The sequence below is a fragment of the Drosophila suzukii genome, chromosome X, assembly GCF_043229965.1.
Source record: "Drosophila suzukii chromosome X, CBGP_Dsuzu_IsoJpt1.0, whole genome shotgun sequence".
Classification (NCBI taxonomy): Eukaryota; Metazoa; Arthropoda; class Insecta; order Diptera; family Drosophilidae; genus Drosophila; species Drosophila suzukii.
This window is the reverse complement of record NC_092084.1, coordinates 2,923,107-2,949,357: the sequence shown is the minus strand read 5'-3', so window position 1 is coordinate 2,949,357 and position 26,251 is coordinate 2,923,107. Positions and strand designations below refer to the sequence as shown.

Genomic DNA, 26,251 nt, shown 5'->3' with positions numbered 1-26,251 from the left:
CGGCCATGGTTGCTCATCTCTGGTCTGCGTTTGGCCCACAGTTAACTGTTCCTTCCCATGGAGATCAATTCCTATTGGTCAGTAGGGGGAGGGGAAATATGCAAACGTCCGCCATCTTGAAAATTAACAGCTGTTTAAGTTCACTTTTGGCTACCAGCTGCCACTTGCTATGATTTCTGTTTGCCTGGTGCCTGACTAAAAAAATGTTGCGAAGTCCTTCATTTTTTTTGACGATTTTCAGACGTAATTTAGTCAAATAAAGGCGCACAACAAAAAGACCGACTGTTTTGAACAGCTAGCAATCTAGGCTTACGATTCTTATCACTTTGGGGGAAATTTATTTTTTGACGAATTTTCGCATTTTTTATAAGGGGTTGTATCATTTTTTTTTTCGAAAAATTTTCGAAAAATAAATTTTTCAGATTTAAATGCCAATCGATTGGGAATTTAATTACGAGCTCAACGAGGTATCACATTCCATATTCTGACTTTTTTTTCGCAATTTGACGACCAAAATACTGATTTTTTTGCTCAAAAATAGGGAGTGTTATTTTTTGGCGAAAAATTCGTTATTTTTAAGCCGTTTTTAGGTCGCATTTTAGTTAAATCAAGGCGCACAACAAAAAGAACGACTGTTATGAGCAGCTTTCAACCAAGGCTATCAATCCCTATCACTTTTCGGGAAATTTATTTTTTGACGAAATTTTGCATTTTTTGTAAGGGGGTGTATCATTTTTTTTTTCGAAAAATTTTCGAAAAATAAATTTTTCAGATTTAAATGTCAATCGATAGGGAATTTAATTACGAGCTCATCGAGGTTTGACATTCCTTATTCTGGCTCCATTTCGCATTTTGTCGACGAAAAAACTGATATTTTTGGGCAAAAATAGGGAGTAGCATTTTTTTGACGAAAAGTACGTTTTTTTAAAGCCGTTTTTCCGTCGTAATTTAGTCAAATCGAGGCGCACAACGAAAAGACCGACTGTTTTGAGCAGCTTACAATCTAGGCTAACGATCCTTATCACTTTTAGGGACCAATTTTCGCATTTTTTGTAAGGTACATCATTCATTTTTGCGAAAATTGATCAAAAATTAAAGTTTCCAGTTTTGAATGCCAATCGATTGGGAATTTAATTACGAGCTCAACGAGGTATGGCATTCCTTATTCCGACTTTAATTCGCTAAATGATTGCTAAAATACCTATTTTTTGGTTGAAAATTAGGTAAAAGGATTTTAGACTAAGCACCCATTTTTCTGGCGGTTTTTCCATCGTAACTTGGTCAAATCGAGGCGCACAGGTGAAAGATCGACTGTTTAAAGTATCCTACAAACTCGGCTAACGATTGCCAATCGGTAGGAAATAATTGTTTCCGATCTTTTTTTTATATAAAATTAGTTTGTAATTGAAATCTATCTTTTTTAAAGGTCCTTCTGCAGCTGTTGCTGCTGCCGTCCGCACTAATGTTGCCCGAGTTGCTCGACCTCATGTTGCCGCCGTCGATGTTGCTGGCCGGGCTGCCGACTTCGGCTTTCATTTCGATTTCAGTTTGGGTTTCCGCTTCAGTTTCAGTTTCGCTGCGGAGTTGGTCGCGTTCACACGACGCGCTCTGCCTGGGAAAACCGCCTGGAAAAACCTCCGAGTTGCTGTTTGTTTCTTTCTTTTTGTTGTTGTTGGCCCTCTAGCTTCTGGGTTTTTTGGCCTGGCGGCCCCGCCAGTTCAGTTGGTCAGTGAGTCAGTGTGCGCCAGTTGAAGTCTCGTCCTCCGATGGGCGAGCGGGTGGAGAAAGCCTTTGCCCCACCCATCCTGCGGCGGCAGCAGCCAAATAATTTATAAGGGACAGCAACGGCAACTAGTTGGGCAGGAAAAAAGGAAATATACAACAGAAAATAGCAGGAAAAGCGAGAAGGAAAAGCGCGGAGGAAAGCGCACGCTGCCACAGGCGACACTTTGCTCTCTGCTGGCGTCGTCGGCATACGCAAAACAAATACAAATTTCGAAATACATTTTACGCGCGCGTGAAGAGGAACGGAATTACGGCGAAAAGCTTTGGGCAATCTCCGCAAGCCCCAAACACACGCCCACGCGCAGCCAGAAAACGCTTCGAAATGGTGCAAACCAGTGCAGGTAATAAAACTGATCGCCCCCAAAAAGAAAACACCAAACTGTCGCCATATCAGGGTGACAAAAGTATAATGTCCTTACTTTAAAATCCTCTAGATGTATAACTGTATCTTTTCCGCACAATACCTTATGATATATACCTTTGAGGAACCTTAAAATTAAAAAATTCAATTTTATTCAACGCCCAGTGAGCTAAAGTACTGTTTTTCACCCACTAAAGTGCACAACAATTTTATGAGACTTGAAAACCTTAGCATTGCACTTTAAAAACTTAAAAATTCTCAAGATATTTTACTTTTTATCTTTCCACAAAATACATTATGTTTTATAAAGCTCTAGCAAACTTAAAATTTAAAAAAATAACTCTATCCATTAGGATAAAGTACTGTTTTTCACCCAATAAAGTGCCATAAAAATTGTATGTTATTTAAAGGACATTAGCAAAAAACCAAAAAAAAAATGGAATGTAAATTTTAATACATTTTTAGATTACTCGTCTATCCTTTTTTTCTAGTAGCCAAAGAAAATTTTAACAAAGGGCAACGGGGCGTATGAGTAATACGTATTAAAACGCCATTATTGCCGTTGGTTTTACCTTAACTCAAGCACGCAGTTTTTATTTATTGCGAATGGTAAACAATGTCTGCAAAGCTGAATTAATAGAAAAACAAAAATATGTAAATTACAAATCAAAAATTCTGAGGTATTGATATTTAAATTAAAAGGGAATTAATTACTATTTACAATATTCATATTGAAAGCACCCTAAAATCCTAAGATTTTTTATTCGTTGGCATTACTAACAATATTTTTTTAATATTATAAAACAATGGATGGTATAAGATACAATGGATAAGATACACCCTGATGTGTAAGATACACACGTGTCGGCGAGATAATTCCTGCATTCGGGCATCGCTATTCACATTTTATAATTTTGCAAGAATTTCGTGACTCCGCCCGCTCGCAGCGGCTAAAGCGATGAAAGCTCCATGCAAATATATGTGCTGAATATAAATACATATAATTCATTCAGGTGTGCGGGTTTTGTCAGGTGGGTGCTGGGTGGTGTCTTATGGGTGGTGTTCTTGTGGGTTTATGGCCGTGTGGGTGCTGCATTTCCCGGTAATCCTAATCCCTGGCAATCAATGCAACTGCCTTAACTTCCCAGTCACACACAGTCAAGGACACAAATATGTATGTATGCCAGGCAATTTACTCTCGGGGCCCGCCTTTCTTTGCACAATTTATCAGTGTGCCATTGGGATAAGGATAAGCCCCCTTTTCACTGGACGGAATGCCAGTGGTGGAGGGGCACTCGTGTTTCATGCCACTGAAAGTGCTTTTAATTTGATTAAAGCAACAGGTAAACTCGCTTAATTGCTTCTATAATTTTATTTAATATTTTAATTCGATTTATTCACCTGTTCCGTGGCCTTAACTCTTGGCCTTTGGCTCAAGCTCCCTCTTTTTTGCCGAAGCACTTGCTTCAATTAATCAAATAATTTCATGTTTTTATTTCATTAAATACGAGAAGTGCTTGGATTTATAGCTCTCGTTTTTAATTGAACAGACAGAATTGAGCCCATCCATTTTTTCAATTTAAGACATCTTAATTGTACCGTGCTTAATACATAATATAAATTATATATAATAAAGGAATACCAAAAACATTTGCTGTATTATTTTGAATTGCTAGTTCCATGGCACGATCTATATAACCAATGTCGCCTGTTTAATGGCATGATGTTGACATTCCATCGGTTTCTCCTGTGCCAAACAGGACGGGCATCCCGTGGTTCTACTCTCGGGATTCTCTGGACCGTAGTAGTCCAATGTCCCTGGTGCAGCGGGGGTTCCTCCAACTGGGAAACTACGTAACTGGGAAGCTCGCTGATGGGCACGGGCGTAAAACTTTTATGAATGAACCTCGATTGGCCGCATCGGAAGGCGGCAATTCGGAATGCCGTAGTCAAGGCGGGGGCGTTTGTTTATGTTTTAGCTGCTCGGCCTTGCCACTCGCACAACCACCCTAACCACCATGACCACCCTAACCACCATAGCCACGCCACACCACCCACTTGGCGATATTCCCGATGACGTGGCCATCGCCTGACAATGTTGATGATGATGTGGCCATCATCAATTGCTCAATTATGGCATTAGCTAAAAGCCAAGAGCCGGGAGCTGTGAGCTGTGGACTCAAGTCGGCCTCGATGAGTTTAACTTGGCTGAGTTCTGGCTCAATGTCACTGATCAGAGTGAGTCGCAGTCTTTATGCACATGTCCATTAAAGTTGGTGCAATTCCTTTCCTTGTGAAAGAAAGATATTATTTTTACTTCGAAACATTAAAAAAAATGCCTGAAAGAGTGCTTTAAAAAATAGAGAGATGTGCTTTGACATTTACCATCTCTCTTTCGAACTAAAAATGTATCATAGCATACTTTTTGGCACTTCTTCTTTAATAAGGGAGCCAAATAGCACATCTTAAAATTCAGAAACATTTAATTTAAAGTGCCTAAAAGTATGCTGCAGAAAAGGTATTTAGCGGTATTGTAATACTGTAATATATTGCAGCATACTTTCTGACACCTTTTACAGAGACTTCCAACTTCTTCAGATTTCTGTGTTTATAGAAAGGAATATAAACAAATAAGAAATCGAATGTACATCTTTTTGTGTGTATATCTTCATATATTATATGGAAATTATATATGCTAAATAAGTATTTACTGCGCTGAAAGCTTCTCATTACTCTTTCAACTAGTGCAAATTTGGTGTAATACCAGTGGCATATGCGATTTTAAAAAAGGCTGTTTATGGGGCAGGTCCACCCCCAAAGTACATACGACCGTGCACTTAACGCCCCGTTGACAGTAAAAGTAACAGAGGTCAAATGGAAAGCCCTGCGTGCATGTGTGTGTGCCAGTGCTTATGCGTCTGTGTGGGGCGCACGTGTGTGCAAAAGAACTGGTCACAAAGTGTTGCATACTTCTCGGCGATTTCGGGGGTATGCTGGCACCAAAGGATATTTTAGTTCCAAAATATATTAATATTATTATTTATTAATTTGGCGTTGATAAGCCATTCAGAAAGGTTTTTTTATTTCAAAATAGTCAATATCTTAAATTTTAACCCATTAAATGTGTACTAATGAAAACCTTACCCTTCGATTTTCAATTTTTGAGTTACGCATCAACCTATTTTTAAACATACATGCAGAGGGTATTTTTGGTGCCGTATTTACAGCATTGTTGTTTCTGGGCACGTCCTTCTGTCTTCCCTGACAAAGCCATCAAAGTGTGGGCTTACTGTCAGCGACAGAGTCGTTATCCTGACGTGCGTGTGTCTGCATGTCCTGTCAGTGGCATTAATATTAAAGCCCTAGCCTGGGCTCCTTCAAAATTAAAAATCCACTGTCTGGTCATCATTAATTTCATGTCAGACCGTGTGCTCTACTCCCCTTTCGATAGCCCTTTTCTAGACCCTCTCGATATACACCAGTTGTCCACAAAGTTGGTCCTCTTCCAAGGACTTCAAACGGCCCGGGGAGGCAGGGGGGTGAGTCCCAAGCAAATAGCCCAAGTTCTTCAAAGGGAGGCATTCCCAAATGTCAATCAAGTGCCTTGAAAAGAAATCGCATTGTTTGGCAATTCTTTGTTGAACTGATAGTTGGATGGACAGCTGAATGGCAGCAGATCGAAATTCGTTTGAAAAATGTCAAAGCTTATATTGCAGCCAGATATCCGAAGGAACCCTTTAAAGAGATATAAGGAATTTATTTTCCTTAAGTAAGCTATGGAGTTACTTTAGCCAGGCTTGAACCAAATATACATTATATATAAATAATAGTTAAATATTGTAGCCAGTCTAAAAATCAAACAAGATAGAATTTAAAAATCTTATTAAAAACAATAAAAAACAATTAAAGAGCTTGGTTTTGTAAACTTTTAAGTAACTATAATAAAATTAAAAAAACCTATTTAAACAATACAATCTAAAATTCAAAAATCATATTTAAAACAATAAATGAATTACTTATATTTTTTATGTATTCCCTTAATAATACATACGTAGTCAGAAAGAGAAAAGAATGTAGAATTTACTAAAAAATTCCGTAACCACTCTTCAAGTACTCTCAAATTCATAGGGTCAAACATTCATTATTCAGTGGTCATTTTGATGAGTTTTAAGAGTCCCTTAGACTTTGAGTTTTGGGTAGAAACCGTTGTTGGAATATTTAATTAATTAAAATCAGAACAGTCGTGGGTGAAACAGAAATGTTGGCTACTTTTCGGGGCAGCCATTGCGATGGAATCGTGTTTAATCAGGCGCCAAAAGTCGTGGGTTGTGTGGCATGAAAGGTCAGTGCATTCATCATGCGTCACAGTTGCGGTACGCGATGCATGCAGCACTGCGCCCATGCCCTCTGACCTTTGCTGGCCCTGCACTTGATGCATTCGAAATGGCAAATGGAAACTGGAAAATGCGAAGTGCAACTGTTTCTACTCGGCCTAATTAGGCATTCCGGTGGGCATGCTTGTTTGCCAGTGTTTTCCCATTTCCCATTTCCCTGCTCTTCCTGCTTCCTATTTCAATGCTTTCCTGCTAGCTCGAGCACAAATTGCAAGTGCCCTCCTCTGAGATTCCTGCTCGTTCGTCCGGCGTAAGCTGCTTAAATGCCCCGTGCAATCGTGCAATCGTGCAATATTTGCTTTGCATAGAGACTTGACTGCAGAAACGCCCACGGCGATGGAAAAACAGCAAGTTTTCCCCGCTCTGCCCAACAGCAGGAGAATTAGCGCGAAGTTCAGAGGTCAATTGAGGGGGCGTGGGCAGCGGGGGCGTGGTGCTTGAACGCAGCAAATCCAACGCATATAATTTTAATTGCAAAGACCAACAAATTGCATTTGCCAGCGGCGTGGGCGAGCAAAACTGCAGCTCCATCTTCTTGAGAAGCCCCGCGACTTAGCTGCGAAAAAATTCCATCTCTGGTATTTCATTTATCGCGAAAACTGCACTGATTTCCCAGCTTATCCCTATTTATTTGCAATTTTCACAGCGCTCACAGCACCTTCGTAGGCAGCAAATATCACGTTTAATTCTCAGCGGTACTATTTTTATATAATTACAATTTTTCCGCATATTAAAAGTTGGCAATTTCTTTTTCAATTTTGTATATACTTTTTTCTTTTAGGATTTATTAAGCAAAAGTACTTTTATGGTTTCTAAAAAAGAAGCTCATTAAATTCTACCTTTTATAAGGCGAAAACCTGTCAGTTTTTCATACATATTTTCATTTTAAAGTCGATTGGTCGATTGCAACACAAACATCGAGCAGCATTAGCCCCCAATAACGAGACTAATAACTCTCCTTGTGATTGTGGATTCGAGGCTATTTAAGCGCACTCAGACATTCATTTTCCCCCCGATTCTGTTCAATTAAGGGCCCCTGGCCCCCTGAACTTCGATTCCCCGCTCCTGGGGGAAATCGAGTCGAAGTTTCCCTCGGTCTGGCTGCGGTCTACTTAAATGCGAACAAGCCACACTTAATGCAGTTTGCGTGTTGGGGCCAACACACAACATATACACAATATGTACAAGGCATTAGACTGTAATTAATGTCGCAGTTTCTGCCCCAGTGTATATACATATTTATTTAGTTATCTGCCTATGCGGGTCTTTCTACATTTTCTGCCAGATAGCAAGCCCCAAAAAACACCCAAAACAAACCAAATGAACTGAAAGCAAAGGCAAAAAAGTACCAACAGATGTCTATCCGATAGAATGTCGTATAATGAGCTATGTACTAAGAGAAATTTATGTGTTATTTTAGAAGAAAATCAAAAAGAAAACAAATATAAAAACGTAACAATCTGCTTAATAGTTGGACATTTTTGTCAAGTGTACCGAAATAGTTGACTGATTTTATTGTAGATTCAAAACCATTGTCATTGACTTTTGTCCACTTAAGTCATAAACTTTCTTTCATAAAATAGTTGTTGTTTCTATAAACTCACATCCAAGTGCTTAGATTTCGGTTGTAGATATAAACGATTGAACAATGTATGTGAATTCAAACGAAAATTAATAGTTGTGAAAGTTGCCAGATGAAAATCTAAGTAACTAACTAAGTAAGAAGAAGCAAATATGTCTTTTGTGTTGAAAAATCACTTTTAAAAAACATGTTAGGCATCGATTTTAAACTCAGCATAGCCTATTTAAAATGTTTTTGGGTTTTAAAAGCAATTTTAACAAGTTTTATCCATAATAATTATAATTTATGAGCCCATTTGCCTTGGAAAATCCAACCAAAAAGAGCAAATGGCAAAAAAAATTAAGTCTTCATAAAGATGATGAAAATTTGATGTGTCTAAAAGTATGCAACAATGTTTTTTAAGCTCAGCCACCCTCATTTAAATTGTTTTTCTGTTTTTATAACAATATTAATAAGCTTCGACCATAATAATCATTATTTATGAACCCATTTGCCCTGGAAAAACCAAACAAAAAGTACAAATGGCCATAAAAAAGTCGAAATCTTCATAAAGAAAATTAAAGAAAAATCCATCCAAATAGCCATAACTGGTTGTAACTGCCACAAAAGCGGTTCGGGGTCATAAAACCGAAATTAAACGAAAGCCCCGGGAACATCTATATCCGTGACCACATCAAAATACGTATAAAAATAAAAGCATCGAGGAGCAGGACGAACAAAGTGCGGACCAGCGAGCAGCAAAGGCAAAAGATTTTGGGGCGATGGAAATAGAACGATTTTATTTAAAACGCTGCTGGCTGGGAATAGCCAACCACACGGGAGTCACCTATTTTCCCACCGATTTTCCACCATTTTCCCACCGATTTTCCCCCCTTTTCCGCTACCCCTAATTAAGGCTCGACCTTGGGTGTGTGTGTGCGTGGCCCAAAATGGTTATTAAGCCTGTTTAAGCCATCAATTGCCATTTGGTGGGCCAAATGAATTTACGATTACAGGAAGAGCAGTCCGAGGACTTTCTCTTAGTAAGAAAGCACCCTCGATTTCCCATTTTCCCTTGCCATGTTTGCTGAACTTGGCAGAAACTGAAATTGATTCGCACTGCGGCAAATTTCGCTCTTGATTGTTCCTGGGGATAATTGATAAAGTTTCTTGTTGAGCTTCTGGATTCTGTTGCTCGAGAGTTTCTTTTTTCATTTGCCAGGGGATTCTAAAACGAATTTCGTGGGTTTGGCTTCCTCGTGGACTTTGATTTCACTTGATTTTGATTTTCGCTTGTCCCGTTTGATTGATTACCCATACGCCAGGTGGGCCAATAAAAGTTAAAGCACTTTGAACTCTTAAAGTGGAATTGGTTTGGGAAAACGTTTCAATTATTTGCAATTTCTGTGTAAATGATTTTAATTCCAACTAATTGTTGATTGGATGATAAGGTACAACCTTTAGTATTTCCAAGTTTATATGGTGTTTTAAAAAATGTGTTATGATTTCCAGTTGAATCAGGTCTTGATTGTATTTTATACAATTTTGTTTAAGCAGTAACTTTTTACCATCGCCAGGAACTTTAAGGATGGCTTTTATGGCTTGCTTTTCCACCTATTGTTGTGTGTGTTGACCTACAGCATCTCCCGGCGGGATAATCGCTGGCCAAGACCATCAGCTCATCAAGGTCACTGTGGAGGTGACCCCCTCATCCCCTTCCACCCCTCCCCCCCTTCATCCAGTTGCCATTGATGATGCTGCTCCGGCTGGGCGATCCCAAAGGGTTTTCAAACTCGGAACTTTCGTGGTCGATATTGCTAGGCAGCACTGAGAACACTGGAAAGAATTCCTTACAATGTAATATACATAAAAATGCACAAATAAAATGTAAACTAATCTTATAGATTTTCCTAATGTTATGTACAAGTACAGAGCAATTATCCGAGTATCCCGTGTTATATACTTTCATTTCGACGCGTCCACAGAGGCCAGGCAAACAAATAATAAACAAACAAATCAGCAAAAAGCAAATAGCAAATGGCGAATGACAAATGGCAGGAGGTGCAGAACTTTCTCCACTTTCTCGCCAACATATTTGCATTTCCCGGCTGGGGGAAAATGGGAAAATGGAGTTATTAAAACTTGTTGCCAAGGCCCCGAGTTGCGAGCATTTAAATGCTAATTACATGCAATAGATGGATGGAAATGGAGGGAAAGGGAGAAAGAGAAAGGAGAAAGAAAACTAACAACAAGTGTCAAATGAAAATTAAAATGGTGCAACAAAAGAGCAGCAATTAAAACGGGGCAACTGTTCCCCGGCAGCCACCCATATTTCGACCCATTTTCGACCCATTTTTCCACACGTTTTTCCACCCATTTTTCCAACCATTTTCCCACCCATTTTCTCCCACCGCCAAGGACACGGCCTGGCGACAACGCGGTCGGCGTTCCAGACAGCGAGCACTTTGTTGTCGCCACAGACCCCCGGAACCACTGCCCCGTCCTCACCCACACCCACATCCACTGCCCCGTCCACATCCTCGTCCACATCCACATCCTCATCCTCATCCTCATCCAAACCATCATCCACATCCAGCATAATGAACCCAGCTCTGTGGGCGGCGTCCATCAAGCTGCCAGTGGGAAGTGCATTCGGGAAACCCCAAAACCAATATCCATCCGAAATCGATTTGATGGAAAATAGATGAAGTTTTTTACGATCCCTAATGAGAATTTGGGATATATTGACCTACTTTTTGTGACAAAATAAAATTGCCCTTCTACGTGTTTTACTTTTTTTCTTTCCCCTAAATAAAATATAGATTTTTATATAAATATTCTTTATATATACTTTTTAGTAGGCATAAGATAGAGCATTACCAATAATTATATATTTCTCATTATAATCTTAACAAGTTTTTCTTTAATAACTAAAAAAAGTTTGTTTTTCGACAGTATTACAAAAATAATTGTGGTAAAAAATGAAGCTATTCTAAGATCCCTAATAAGGATTTATTTATTTATGTATTTATTACATATATATATTTTTTGTTATCCTTTCAAGAAGAATTTCAAAATAAAATCAAGATATCCTTAACTGAGAATAAATAATATTAAAAGCGTGGTTCGCCCGACCACCATTGAGCCATTAGAATCTCTAATTTAAGAGATTCCATCTGTGGATCATAAGTCCTTCGGCCACATTACTCATCATCCGTCATCTCTGGGTGGATCCGTGAGTGTATCTGCATCCGTACTTGTATCTGCTCACTGGTCGACGGTCACCCGGGGATACTTCACCCCTGGCCGACCTCTCCTGTCGCTCCAAATGGAAAACAATTAATGAAAATGAAAATGAAATTATACGTGGCCGGAGGCCATCATGAGTTTTGAGTGCAAATGCCATTAGCATTTTAGCTGGGGGACCGTGTTTGAGGGGCGGCAGTCAACACATGCTGGACATATTGAGTTTCACAGACTGCACAGGACATCCAGGACATTCGGGACATACGGAATATATACAGGATATAGCGCAGGGGGGTCAGTGTTTACTGGGCGTTGGCGCTGTGATTTCCTTTTCAGGACCCGGCGGGGTTTGCGTTTCATCCGACGGGGCGAATTGTAATGGCAGGGGTTTGTCAAACATTGGCTTCTATTATTTATATTCATTAAAAATTTGTTGCGCAACGATCAAATTTCCGCGACAAGGAAATCCGGAAATAGGATAGTTTGGTTACAAAATAAAGGGGGAAAAGTAAGCAAAATAATTATAATTGCGCAATAAACTAATCAAACAAAAAATACACTATATTCACATACCATTTGGCCTTTAATCGCTTTGCCTTGATTGACTATCAGTCATCGGTGACCTTTATAAATAAAGATAAGATCATTTTATCACTGCGATTAGGTGTATCTACGTTTTAATGATGGACATTGATTCCCTTTTGCGACACATTTTTGACAAGTTCTGTTGAAAGTGGTTTATAATTTTATAATAAAATCAAATAATACTATATATTAGTTTTTGATCGTAAGTTATAGGGACCTAAAAATTATGACCAATGTCTTAGTAGTTTCCTTATTCCTTATTTTGTAGTGCATTACTTTAAAATATTGAAATGGAGTCCTATAAAGTGAATCGAAAGGAACCACATTAACATTTTTTAAGAAATTGTAAAATGTATTCTTTAAAAATTAATATTATTATTATATTATATATTATTACTATAAGCTAACAGGGGGTTGCTAATAGAGCTATAGCAGCAGTAGACCTTAAGCCTAAGAGATAGTTATATCTAAATATTAGGTTGGTTGTTGATTATGATTACTGTTTCTTCAGTTTTTTCAATATACTTTGGTATACTAAATATGATTACCATACCTTCCAGATGGCTCCGACTACAAGGAGCGGCTGATAGCCAGCGTGAAGAAGGAGGTGAAGCAGTTGATGGAGGAGGCGGTGACCAAGAAGTACGTCCACGAGGAGAGCAGCTCGGTGACCTCGCTGTGCGGGGCCGTGGAGGTCTGTCTGAGCCAGGGACTCCGCCGGCGGGCCCTGGGTCTGTTCAAGACCTCCTCGACGACGGCGCTGCTGCACAAGATCGCCAAGAGCTGCCCGGAGGCGGAGCACATCAGCAAGATGGTGCAGGAGATCGAGGCCAGCGATCCGAGCAAGCGGTCCTCCAGCAGCAGCGACAGCTTCCAGCGACCGCCGATGCTGAAGAAGAGCAGCAGCAACTCGATGTCCACCGGCGGCAGCAATGCGGTGGCCACCTCGTCCTCCGCCTCCGCGTCCATCAGCGTCAGTGCCAGCAACTCCAGCATGTCCCTGGCCAGCATGAAGTGAGTTGCAGTCTTGTAGTTTGATTTTCTCAGTTGTATACTGCTGCCAACAACTTAAAATCCAATTAAACTTATAAATAATTTTTGTAACTTTATCATTTCATTTTGTAATAACTTAATTGGGTTTTCCCAATTTTATACTGCTGCCAATAACTTAATATCCAATTTCAACTTGTTACTGACGTTTTAATTATATCAGCAATTTTTACAATTTATAACTTATTTAAAGGGAAAGTATTTATTGAATTTAAAACATGTTTATAGAAATAATTATTTATTGAATTTAAAACTTACTTTATATTTATATGAAAAGTATTTATTGAAATTTCAACATATCTATAGCTTTTTTAAAAATACTTCTAAACCGGATTCGATTTGTTTTTAATTTTTGCGAGTTATACATTAGACAGTCATCCAAAATTATTTTGATAATATTATTTTGTATAAATTAATTTGGCAATAACTGTTTTATATAGATATTTGTGGATTCGGTTGGCTCTCTACGAGAAGCGACTCACCAAGATCATCGAGTATCTGGTGAGCAATGCCAGCAGCTTCTATGATCGCGACTCCCTGGTGGCCGATCCGGATTACGGATCCATCCTGAGCTCCCTGCTGGTGGGTCCTTGTGCCCTGGAATTCACGCGGGCCAAGACAGCCGATCACTACTGGACCGATCCGCATGCCGATGAACTGGTGAGGACTTGATATAATGATATATAATAAAAATCTACTTCCAAATTTTATATGAGCTCAATACGATTTTTCACATTATAAGCTAAGATAATTATTATTTTAAAACTAAATTCTATTAAATATTTCCCTACCCCCGACCCCGAACCCGAACCAGGTGCAACGCCACCGGATCAGCTCGGTCCGCCGCTCCTCGTCGACCTGCTCCCGCCCGGCGATCATTAACTTCAAGCGGAGCCTGAACACGAGCTCCGACGAGGCGAGCAGCGGGTCCTTCAAGTCGATCGCCTCGGCCAGCGTGGCCAAGGACTACGTGGAGTCGCTGCACCAGAACGCCAAGGCCACGCTGCTCTACGGCAAGAACAACGTGCAGGTGCTGCCCAAGGACGTGGCCGACCCGATGCCCGGCTACCTGAGCCTGCACCAGCACATCCAGACGCTGACCATCAAGTGGACGCCCAACCAGCTGATGAACGGCTACACCGAGGCGGAGGAGGCGGAGGACATCGACAAGGACGCCTTCTGGGCCTACGCCCTCAACATCAACGTGGACGAGATCGTCTACGTCCACTGTCACCAGAGTCGCGGCGAGGACAGCGGCGGCACGGTCATCCTGGTGGGCCAGGACGGCGTCCAGCGGCCGCCCATCCACTTCCCCGAGGGCGGGCACATGCAGCAGTTCCTCAGCTGCCTGGAGACGGGCCTGCTGCCCCACGGCCAGCTGGATCCGCCGCTGTGGTCCCAGCGCGGCATCGGCAAGATGTTCCTCTGGCCCAGGAGCATGCGCCGCCGCATCCTGCCCTCGGTGATGGAGTCCGTGGACGAGACGCCCATCGACTACGTCTTCCGCATCGTCAGCAAAAGCCGCCACGAGGAGTTTGGTGAGTGCTGGAACATAGAATCATATAAAATTTGGTTTATTTATTTTATTAATATTAATTATTAAAGCAAAGTTAATGTTCCTTAAAGTACAATATAAACACTTGCATGTGGAATTAAATATGAAATACAAAACAATAAAATTATGAAAACACTGAAATCATGGTAGAAAATATTGAATACAACTAAAAAGTAATATGAAACTATTTTCTTTATTTAATTGTAGCAAGTATCTGCCAGCTTTAGACATTTTATACTGTTATTATATGCATACAAAGTTACTATTATAAATCAAAGTTTAATATCCTTAAATTGACTATGTTTGATAAGTTTAATATATCCATTTTTAAAATTAGTAACTAAACCTATTAATGGATAGAAATTATTTTAAATGAGCTTGAATATTTACCCCTTCCAGCTGCCACCCACTCGATCCTGGACTTCGTGCGGAGTACTCCGCGCCGGGCGCAGCTGAGCAGCTGCTCCACCACCGGCAGCAGCGACTGCTCCAACAAGAGCCTCTCCATCGACCAGTTCCCGCTGGAGTCGCCGCTGCTCCTCCAGCAGCAGCAGCAGCAGCTGCTCCAGGCGCAGAGCACCAGCATCGAGATGGTCTGCTCCACGATGCGCCGGCAGATCATCTCCAGGGCCTTCTACGGCTGGCTGGCCTACTGCCGCCACCTCTCCACGGTGCGCACCCACCTGTCCGGCCTGGTGCACGGCAGGATTACCCCGGAAAGTGAGTTGGCAAGGCCTGCTAATGTGTCTTTTAATACTTAAAAAGATATTACTTTAGAAGACCAAAGTTTATACCCTCTGCAAGGGTATAAAAATGTTAAATATTATTTTCGGAGTAGTACTTTCGAGAGGAAGGCGTTTTCACCATATTCACCCCAATCCTTTTGTCCTGTTCTCCTCCAGTGAAAGCCGACGAGGAGGGCCTGACCAAGGAGCGCTGGCAGCTCTTGAACGTAGACGGGGTCCTGGAGAACGCCACGGAGTTCTACCGCCTGGTCTACTTCGGGGGCGTCCAGCCGGAACTGCGGCAGGAGGTGTGGCCCTATCTGCTGGGCCACTACGCCTTCGGCTCCACCTCGGAGGAGCGGCGGAAGCAGGACGAGACCTGCAAGCACTACTACGAGACGACGATGAGCGAGTGGCTGGCGGTGGACGCCATTGTGCAGCAGCGGGAGAAGGAGAAGACGGCGCGGGCGGTGGCCAAGTTGAGTTCCGGCAGCAATTCCGGAAACGAGAGGACCGTCAGGGCGGCGGATCTCGAGGCGGGCGGCGAGCTGGATAACGAGGTGTTCGAGGACATCTCGGACATCTCCGATCCCGGCGATCTGGAGTTTGATGAGCAGCAGCAGCTGCAGCAGCAGCCAGTGGAGTGTCCCGTGAGTGGCAACCACCTGAGTGTGAAGCCCATTCCCAGGGCCATGAAGACGAGCACGGATTCGGGGCATGTGGACGAGGGTGAGAACTTCAATGAGCTGGACGAGGAGCAGGATGAGGTGGAGGTGGAGGTGGAGGGCAACAAGGCCAAGAAGCAGCTGGATCAGCAGAAGGAGCCGGTTCCGTCAGCCGGTTCGGCCGACGACCAGGAGGATCAGCTCAATCCGGAGCCCAGCTGCTCCACTTCCACGGCCTCCTCGTACGAGACAGTGGGTCCTGGCGGTGGCCACCAGCAGCCGACCAGCGACACGCGCAGTGTCCTCAGCCCGGAGTACCTGAGTGCCGACGACCTCCAGCTGCCCGAGGATGAGGATGCAGTGAAGCCGCCGCCTCCACCGCCTCCACAGGCAACGGCGGCTGTCATCATCACCAAGGCCTCAGTGGACATCACCCACTGGGAGCGCAGCTCCAAGCTGGGAGAGGGCGACCAAATGTCACCCGTGGAGGAGCAGGCCGGCGAATCCGTCGGCGGAGGAGGAGGCGTCAATCTGGATGCCCTGCAGCAGCCCAAGTCCGCCTGCGCCTCGCCAGCCAGCTCCAATGGAGGAGTCTACAGTGTAAGTAGCTCTAGGCTATGGGTTATGGGTTATGGGTTCTAATCAATCCACATTTTTTGTAACCCTATATATCATACATTTTGCAGAGCGAACTCCTGGAGCAGTTCGGGCTGAATCTGCACCGGATCGAGAAGGATGTGCAGCGTTGCGACAGGAACTACTGGTACTTCGCCAACGAGAACCTGGACAAGCTGCGCAACGTGATCTCCACGTACGTGTGGGAGCACCTGGACGTGGGCTACATGCAGGGCATGTGCGACCTGGTGGCTCCCCTCCTGGTCATCTTCGACGACGAGTCGCTCAGCTACAGCTGCTTCTGCAAGCTCATGGAGCGCATGATCGAGAACTTCCCGAGTGGCGGGGCCATGGACATGCACTTCGCCAACATGAGGTGATGGTCCACCTCCAACTCAGTTTTGAATTTAAATGACAATCTCCCGCCCCAACAGATCCCTCATCCAGATCCTCGACTCCGAGATGTACGACCTGATGGACTCGAACGGCGACTACACGCACTTCTACTTCTGCTACCGGTGGTTCCTGCTGGACTTCAAGAGGGAGCTCGTCTACGACGACGTCTTCGCCACCTGGGAGGTGATCTGGGCGGCCAAGCACATCGCCTCCGGCCACTTCGTCCTCTTCCTGGCCCTGGCCCTGCTGGAGACCTACCGCGACATCATCCTCTCGAACAGCATGGACTTCACCGATGTCATCAAGTTCTTCAATGGCAAGTGGATGCTCTTAAGGTCCAATTTCTCAATGTCAGGTTAAGGTTTTAGTTAGTTATCTGGCGGCAAAAGTTAATATGCAGTTAAATTACGTCGGAAAAACAAATTATTCTTTTCTTCTGATAAACTAGATGATACCGGCAAAGCCATATACCTTAATGGCAAAAGGTAACATGCCATTGAGAAACCGGTCGTAAGCCTTTATTAATTACCTAGATGATATTTAACATAATCTGTACTTTTCCAGAAATGGCCGAGCGCCACAATGCCCGATCCGTGCTCCAGTTGGCCCGGAGTCTGGTCCTCCAGCTGCAGATGATCATCGAAAACAAGTAGAATGTGGAAGAGCTGGATAGAACCCAAATATATAGCGCGTTATTCTAGAGTCTAGATCGTAGTTCAATCAAATTTCGTTTGCCAAAGATAACCAGTAAAAAAACAATTTAGATGACAATGCGATAGAGCGGATTAACAAACAATAAGTATGTGTCGATTGATGTCTTCGCTATAAAGTATTTAACCTAGATTTGTATGCAACCCAAAAAAACACTAACTGAAACTGTAACTGTAATCCTAATGGTTAACTGTATTCTTATGCCTACGTAAGTTCTTCCCAAACTCTTCACGCATATCCCCAGAAATGAAGGAAACCAGAAAACAGGGGCAGCAAATGCAAAAGACTCTGAACAAAAGATTGAAATCTTATATACGAAATCCTTATACGACTGTATAGACATCTGATATTCACACTTTGCACTCGAACAATTTGTTTTTCGTGTGTTTTTTATACAGAAAACAAATATCATATGGAGAAAATCGGGGGAGTACAATGTAATTATCACGTTCTATCAAAAGGCAAATAAAATTATCAATATATACACAAAAAGTGCGTTTTATCAGTGAAATCAGATCAACTACTATTTACAATCTGAATTAATTCAACTGAAATATCGATGTTACTTGATGGTTTTTCTAATAATAACCTATTTGATTGTCTATAAAGTTTTTTTTTGTTTAGATCCTTATACTTATCCTTGATTACTTAAATTACCGAAAATATCATAATCAACAATTGTTACCATCCCTGTTTCTATAATACTTTTTTTAACATTGATCTGAAGCGACTGTATTACCAAATCGAACGATAAATATAAATAAATCAAAAAGGAGTAGACACCCACATAATACCTAATTGAGAAATTTTTAAAAATAAGTTCCGTTCCAAAGTAACCCCGACTTTCAACTAAACCAAACCGAAAGAAACTCTGTACCAGCGAGAAATATCCAATTGTGTGTAACAATCAAGTCAACAATAAGTCAAGTACCCTTAAATATCCATATACACGGCATATAGTCGGATCTTGTGTGTCTATTATCTATATATAAGCTGCCAAGCCAAACCGAGTTCCATTTTTATTTAATTGTATTTAATTTTTATATAAATATATATATATATATATCTACAATGCAAAGTCAACGCGTACTTATATCTATTTCCCCCACTGTGTGATCTCTCTTTCTACACCGAGTATAAATGTTGTGGATTATCTTTATACCTTACTTATACTCTTTGTAAATGTACCTTTCCCCGGACAAACAAGAGGTAGACGACACCTCGGCTCCACTTTATCTCAATTACAAATACAATATATATATACACCCACACGATATGAATATGAATCTATATATATAGTATAAATGTATACAAGTACAAAGCAAATGACGTCGGTATGTTTGAAATGGAATTAATAAATAACACATATACGATATATACCTAATCAAAACTGAAGTTTTCGTGGCGGATGGTCAGATATCAATATCCAAATCGAACGTACGATATATTACGATCCATCAGCTGATCGCTGCGTAAGCCTGTTGCCATAGAGTTTAAGGTAAACAATATTTCCTTATCTGGCGATAAGACGGACCTTCCTTAAAGTTTCAATTCCTGGCCACTCGTAGTTGCCAATGGCCCAGAAAAATGTGATTATTTGTCAGATTGGCAAGGCATGAATGAAGTACAGTTACACTGGAAAAATAACCTTACTTCGCAAAATGATGGCCAAAACACCGATTTTTTTGGTGTGAAAAAAAGTATTGCAATTTTTGACAAGAATACCGGTTTTTTGGCGGCTTATCAGCCGTAGCTTGGTCAAATACGATATTTTTAAAACGTTTTTATGTCGTTATTTAGTCAAATTGGGGCGCACAACAAAAAGACCGATTGTTATGAGCAGCTAACAACCAAGGCTATCGATCCCCACCACTTTTTGGCAAACTAATTTTTTCATCAATTTTTGCATTTTTTGTAAGGGGTTGTATCATCTTTTTTTTCGAAAAATTTTCAAAAAATAAATTTTTCAGGTTTACATGCCAATCGATTGGAAATTTAATTACGAGCTCAACGAGGTATCACATTCCATATTCTGACCTCATTTCGCAATTTGTCGACCCAAATACTGATTATTTTTGTTCAAAAATAGGGAGTATTATTTTTTGGCGAAAAATACGTTATTTTTAAGCCGTTTTTAGGTCGTATTTTAGTCAAATCGAGTCTCATAACAAAAAGACCGCCTGTTATGAGCAGCTAACAACCAAGGCTATCGATCCCTATCACTTTTCGGGAAATTTTTTTTTTGACGAAATTTCGCATTTTTTGTAAGGGGTTGTATCATCTTTTTTTCGAAAAATTTTCAAAAAATAAATTTTTTAGATTTAAATGCCAATCGATTGAGAATTTAATTACGAGTTCAACGAGGTATCACATTCCATATTCTGACTTCATTTCGCAATTTGTCGACCAAAATACTGATTTTTTTGCCCAAAAATAGGGAGTGTTATTTTTTGGCGAAAAATACGTTATTTTTAAGCCGTTTTTAGGTCGTATTTTAGGTTGTATTTTAGTCAAATCGATTCGCATAACAAAAAGACAGCCTGATATGTGCAGCTTTCAACCAAGGCTATCGATCCCTATCACTTTTCGGGAAATTTATTTTTTGACGAAATTTTGCATTTTTTGTAAGGGGTTGTATCATCTATTTTTTTCGAAAATTTTTCAAAAAATAAATTTTTTAGATTTAAATGCCAATCGATTGAGAATTTAATTAGGAGCTCAACGAGGTATCACATTTTATATTCTGACTTCATTTCGCAATTTGTCGACCAAAATACTGATTTTTTTTGCCCAAAAATAGGGAGTGTTATTTTTTGGCGAAAAATACGTTATTTTTAAGCCGTTTTTAGGTCGTATTTTGGTCGAATCGAGTCGCATAACAAAAAGACCGCCTGTTATGAGCAGCTTTCAAGCAAGGCTATCGATCCCTATCACTTTTCGGGAAATTTATTTTTTGACGAAATTTCGCATTTATTTTAAGGGGTTGTATTCCTTTTTAAGTGTATTTTTTTAAGTGTAGACGTTATAAAAAAAGAAAATTTTTCTTATCTTGAGAGTTAATTCTGCCTTGCGCTTATTTTTTACTTTCATTTTTGTCTGTTTGACTCGCAGTCGCATTCGAATTTTCTGTCAATTTTCTGGAGAGCATCCACAACTTGGGGGTATATAAGTATACAGAAGCCAGCTGCAATCAACACATTCGCTGGCTCAGTTCAGAAGAATTCGGATCTCGCGATGTCGCTGTCGTTTTTGGCCAGTTTACTTGGACTAAGCAATGACGAGGATCAGCTGCAATTGGCCTTTGAAGAGGTGGAACGAGCCAGAGGTAAGTAAGTAAGGTTACTCAACCGCTTTTTACTTAGTGAATTAAAATATATATAATATATCCTTAGACATAATTTTCACCCAAAACTAAAAAAGGTCTTTCACTTTAAGGGATACAAATCGGATAATGTTTAAATATTGAATATTATAAATTCCGCAATACTAAATAAATTTAGATGAACAAGTCATATTTCCACCTTAGTTCTTTCCGTTTGGATTATTAATTTTAAAATATTTTGTCACTCTTATTAAAATATTTACGGAAATACAATACTTTCCTGTGCACCGATATGATATTCGCGTAAATTCCCATCTCTACTGAAACCAAAGCTTTTTGTTGATAAGATACGTAACGTAAAGCTCGCTCTCGTCATTTTTCTCTTCGTATATTCCGATCTGCATCGGAGCTCAAAAGTTTAGCTCCCTCTGACCGTTTTTGTGGGTGAGTGAATAATACATACAATTCCCGAAGTTCTTCGCATTTTCAGTGGTGATTCGTTGGTGATCTTTGGACCGGTGCCTTTTTGTTTACTAATGCTATAGGACTAATGCTCTGTATCGTCGTTACAGTTCCCTTTCGACAGGCAACCAACCTGAAAATGTCTTCACCGATTCGGTACTACTATGACCTGATGTCGCAGCCCTCGAGGGCGTTGTTCATTATCTTCCGACTGAGCAACATGCCCTTCGAAGACTGTGTGGTGGCCCTGCGGAATGGTAAGGGTAATCAGGGTGGGTCCATGTCTTGGGCAGAGCTAGGAAAGCGTCAACAGAATTTCTTTGGGTTGAAAAATTGCCTTAAAAGTTCAATAGTTTTCTCAACATCTTTGGGTGTTTTTTAAAGGCATAGACATGGAACCCCGACCCGCCGTTCATAGCTACAATCTTATCTTAACCACGGTCTTTGCCCCCAAGGCGAGCACTTGACCGAAGACTTCAAGCAGCAGATTAACCGCTTCCAGCGCGTGCCCTGCATCCACGACAATGGCTACAAGCTGGCGGAGAGCGTGGCCATCCTGCGCTACTTGAGCGCCAAGGGCAAGATCCCGGAGCACCTCTATCCCAAGTACTTTGTGGACCAGAGTCGCGTGGACGAGTTCCTCGAGTGGCAGCACATGTCCCTGCGGCTCACGTGCGCCATGTACTTCCGCACCGTGTGGCTGGAGCCGCTCCTGACCGGACGCACTCCCTCCGAGGCCAAGATCGAGACCGTCCGCATGCACATGGAGCGCAATCTGGACGTGGTCGAGGAGGTCTGGCTGGAGGGCAAGGACTTCCTCACCGGATCCGCACTCTCCGTGGCGGACATCTTTGCAGCCTGCGAAATCGAACAGACACGTTAGTACACTGGTAAAACATATACTTGATAGATTAATATTTACTTATAAATTTCAGGCATGGCTGACTACGATGTTAGGATCAAGTATCCCAAAATTCGGGCGTGGCTGAAGAGAGTGCGCCAGAGCTGCAACCCGCACTATGATGTGGCCCACGAGTTCGTCTACAAGATCTCGGGAACGGGTCCACAGGCCAAGCTCTAAGAGCCACCATTCACCGTGCCATTTTGTACATAGATCATTACCATTTACGGGGACAGATATATAGTTAATAAACCTTGGGGTAATTAAAACAACTTGCTTCCGGTTTATACTTGTACATTTTATTCTTAATATTGGTTGTTTCTTTTTTATTGTGTTGTCGTTTATAGCATTATAGAAAATCCACATTTATTTTTGTTTGAAAAAAAATCATAATACAAATAAAATATATATAGATGTATACATGTATAATAGAAAATACAATTTTTAAAAAATAACTACCTAAAGTCTAACAAAAAATTGTTTTTAGTTAATCATAATATTTATATAGCAACGTTGCGCGCTTGGGGTTCTTTTTATATACTTTTCTCCTGCCTTCTAGTTTGATTCCGTCTTCGGGTAACAAAACAAAATGCGTATAAAATATATAAGCCTTTATATATCCATTTTTGGGGGGAAGGGTGGTGTAAATCATAATTGTGAATGAAATCAAAAAAAAAAAATAATTCGTATATACAGCAAACAAATGGGAGGAATACTATACAACTATTACCTAATTGCTTAATCATATAAATTTGCATGTACTTTTATGCGTTCTCCGTTTTGCCAAACTTAAATCATATACAAACTACACAAAAATATATATTATATTATATGTAAATGTAAATTTATGCCGTCTCTCTTGCGTTATATGGTAAACATATAGTCGCTCTATCAATCAAACCTCACTTCGATCATTGTATCCTTCCTCTGGTCGCCTGCCTAGACATCACCTTGTGTGCGGAATATATGTAAATATTTATATAGCTGCACCTATATAATGCATTTTCTACAGCACCGCCAAGGGTAAACACAGGTTTTGTTTATCAAAAAAATATACAAAATTGTTGTGGATAAAAAAATTGGTTTTCCAGAATTTAAAGCAAATAATTTAAGGCACCAAAAATGGGATCTCCTTTTCGTCCACTTTTTTTTAACAGCAGGTACACAGGTACACAAATAAGAACAAACTACGTTTAAACAACAAAAAACGGATTCCTAGTAAAGACCTAGCACAACTTAGTTGTCAGAGGGACTCCTTGATATTTCTAGGACAGGCGACACATTCGATTGTTCCTATACATAGGTGGTTATTTATGCGATTTTCTGTATTGTGTTGTATACGTTTTACAAAATAGTTCTCTCTCTCTCTCTCGCTGATTCTCCGTCTCCCTCTCGCTCTATGTATCTCTCTCTGTCTCTCGAATATATACCTCTCTCTGTCTGCATCCAGATTTCTTTGCTTGGTTCCCATTTAAATTGTGTGTTTTGTGTATTTTGTGTGTGCGAATAAATTACTTCCTGCCCTCGTATAGTTTTTTTCATCTAAGATTGTTTTTTCTGCGTTGCATTGTTAAGATTTCTTTTCCCCTGGGAGTTGTTCGTTCTTGTTACAGTGCATTTAGCCGTTCAATCTCGGATCTGTGCCAACTAATCATCTTAACGCACCTTATTTATTCCTGTTGGTCTGCTTGGTTTTTAACTTTATATTCATAGTTTTCTATATTTTCGACACAACTCCCGGGGATCTGCACATGAATATATAATATATCGTGGTAGAATATGTGATAATACGTATCTCGACTGATCTCCTGATTGGTTTTGCAATCAAAACTATTCCAACACTCCATTTGATTAACTTTTAAAACCCAATTCGGACATTCGAACATTGCAACTGTACGTTGATATAGATATATAGTAATATAGAGATTATGGTGACTATTTTGAACAGAATCGAAGTAGCTAGAGGTATTTTTGCGCCTATTCAAGTAGCTTTGCCACAAATATCCTTGATTTTAAATAAGTTTTGAAGCAAGACTACCAGGCTGTCTTCAAATTACTCTTGCTACTACGATTTCTTATTTTTTTTAGCAACTTTGCTCAGGTTAACATTCATTTAAACTTTTGGTTTTAAAATGTGTGTTTAGCATTTGTGTGTTTAACGGACTATTGTTAAATATATTCATCTTATGTTTTTGTTTTCATATTAAACCCTGTTAATACTCGTGTAAACTGTGGTTGTAAAGCAACTGCTATTTTAGGGTGGTTCCATTACGTTATGATATGGTGTATAAACCATGTTTTAATCAGGTTCCTTAAAACGTTGTTTTATCTTTGCTTCTTTTTAAATGTGTGTTCAGCAGACAGACTGTGTGAACCATGTGAAACGGATTTTAGAAGCGGCCTCGGTTGATGTTCTTGATGCGTATGCCCACTTCCAGGACCTGATCCCCAGCAGGAGTGGTGCTGGTGGAGCTGCTGTTGCTGCTGCCGCCGCTGCTGCTGTTGGTGACCACCCCCGATCCAGATGGCTGTGCACTCAAGGGCACTCCCGCCACACCACCACCGTTGCCGTTGCTGCCATCGCTTTGCGGCGAGTTGTTGTTGTTGCTGCTGCTGGATCCAGATCCTGATCCTGGCAGGGCCACGCTGGCTTCGGCGCCAGCTTGAGCGGCAGCCGCTGCTCCAAGACGCCGCAGCACCGTGGTGGTGGTCGTTGTGGTGGTCGTCGTCTCGGCCGCCGCTGCGCCACCGCCTCCGCCGGCCGATGTGGCGCTGCCCAGCTTGAGCAACTGCTGCTGGTGGTGGCGATTGTGGTGATTGTAATTGATGGCCGCCAGGTCGTGACCGTGGCTGTGATTCGAGCAGCTGCCATTGCTGGCGGAGTAGTCGTGCGGTCCGCCCACCGTGTGCCGCCGCTTAATCGAACGATTCTGCTTGTTCTGGATCTGGCGCTTCTTGGTCAGATTCATGTCAGTCTTCTCGTCCTTGGTCAGGCCGGTGGCACTCAGTGCCTGGCAGCAGGCAACGCCCACCGCCACCGCCGGTCCAGCTACTCCGCCCGCTACTCCCCCCGCCGATCCTCCGCCTCCGGAGGAGGACGCCTGTGCCGTCATGTGCCGGGTGGAGTAGTTCCGGCAATTGAAGCTGGCACTCCGAAATAACCGATGATCGCGTCTCTTCTTGTTGTAGCGCTCGAGAAAAAACGACGGCGACGGCCGCTCGCCGAGCAGCAGCTTCTCCTTGGGATCGCTGGTCGTGGAGCCCTCGGAGTCGTCTTCGGAGGCGGCTCCTCCGGCGGCGGATGCCACTGCCGAGCGTTCGGCTCCCCCAGCGGCGGACGCCGCACTGCTCCGCTCGTAGGTCAAGTAGTTGCTGAATCTGGGATGTATGCTCTTTGTCAGCGTCGTCACGCTGCTCGATGAGCTGCGCGAGGGAATGGCTCCGGCGCCACTGCTGCTCCCAGTTGGTGTGCCTACGGGCGTGGCTGCTCCACTGGTCGGCGCCGTGGAGCTGCCCTGATGAATGGGCACCGTGGCCGAGTGCTGCAGCTTATGGGCCGCCTTTAGCAGACTCGGCGGCAGTGGAGCCACTCCACTCGCCTGCTTCGATGGCTTTTCGTCGCCAGCGCCAATCGTGTTAGTGGCCGTGCAGGAGCGACTCAGGTGCAGCGACAGGGGGGCCGCGTCAAGGGGATTACAAAACTGATGGAACAGCCGCTCGGGCGACTCGTCCGCATACGGAATGTTCTCGGAGTGCAGGTGCAGCGGCTGGCCTAGGGTGTGCCGCCGGTTCTTAGGGAACTCGGGCGACCCGTTCTCGTCGTTCGACTCGGAGCCACTGCGCAGGTTGCGCAGCTTGCTGTCCAGCGTGTCCGTGATAGTGGTCAGTGACATGGAACCTGGCAGTAAGGGTATGGG

The 26,251-nt window shown here is 42.0% G+C and overlaps 3 protein-coding genes across 15 annotated transcripts in view; 2 read left to right on the top strand and 1 right to left on the bottom strand.

Moving 5' to 3' along the window:
• The first annotated feature begins 1,572 nt into the window (after positions 1-1,572).
• Positions 1,573-18,727, top strand: tbc (trabuco). The gene is made up of 9 exons (XM_017081587.4): positions 1,573-2,126; positions 12,493-12,946; positions 13,423-13,642; positions 13,797-14,520; positions 14,937-15,257; positions 15,440-16,527; positions 16,614-16,918; positions 16,977-17,254; positions 17,503-18,727. Exons 1-9 carry the CDS (start codon positions 2,108-2,110, stop codon positions 17,589-17,591), a joined length of 3,498 nt encoding a protein of 1,165 aa, XP_016937076.3. The 5' UTR covers positions 1,573-2,107; the 3' UTR covers positions 17,592-18,727.
• A 2,101-nt stretch (positions 18,728-20,828) lies between these two features.
• On the top strand, positions 20,829-22,606 carry GstT3 (Glutathione S transferase T3). Of its 2 annotated transcripts, none has more exons than XM_017081561.4 (4): positions 20,829-20,974; positions 21,544-21,690; positions 21,889-22,311; positions 22,369-22,606. In XM_017081561.4, the coding sequence occupies exons 1-4, from the start codon at positions 20,884-20,886 to the stop codon at positions 22,512-22,514; spliced, it is 807 nt and encodes a 268-aa protein (XP_016937050.3). In that variant the 5' UTR covers positions 20,829-20,883; the 3' UTR covers positions 22,515-22,606. The 2 variants fall into 2 exon arrangements, with proteins under 2 accessions (XP_016937050.3, XP_016937051.1); XM_017081562.4 differs by lacking the exon at positions 20,829-20,974 and adding an exon at positions 21,281-21,415.
• A 5-nt stretch (positions 22,607-22,611) lies between these two features.
• The window catches only part of RhoGAP19D (Rho GTPase activating protein at 19D), a 44,330-nt gene continuing 40,690 nt past the window's right edge, over positions 22,612-26,251 (bottom strand). For all 12 annotated transcript variants that reach the window (XM_065868217.2, XM_036820745.3, XM_036820744.3 and 9 more), the window contains one exon: positions 22,612-26,232. In XM_065868217.2, coding sequence (XP_065724289.2) covers positions 24,725-26,232 — 1,508 coding nt within the window. In that variant the 3' untranslated portion in view covers positions 22,612-24,724. The remainder of the gene's footprint in view (positions 26,233-26,251) is intronic.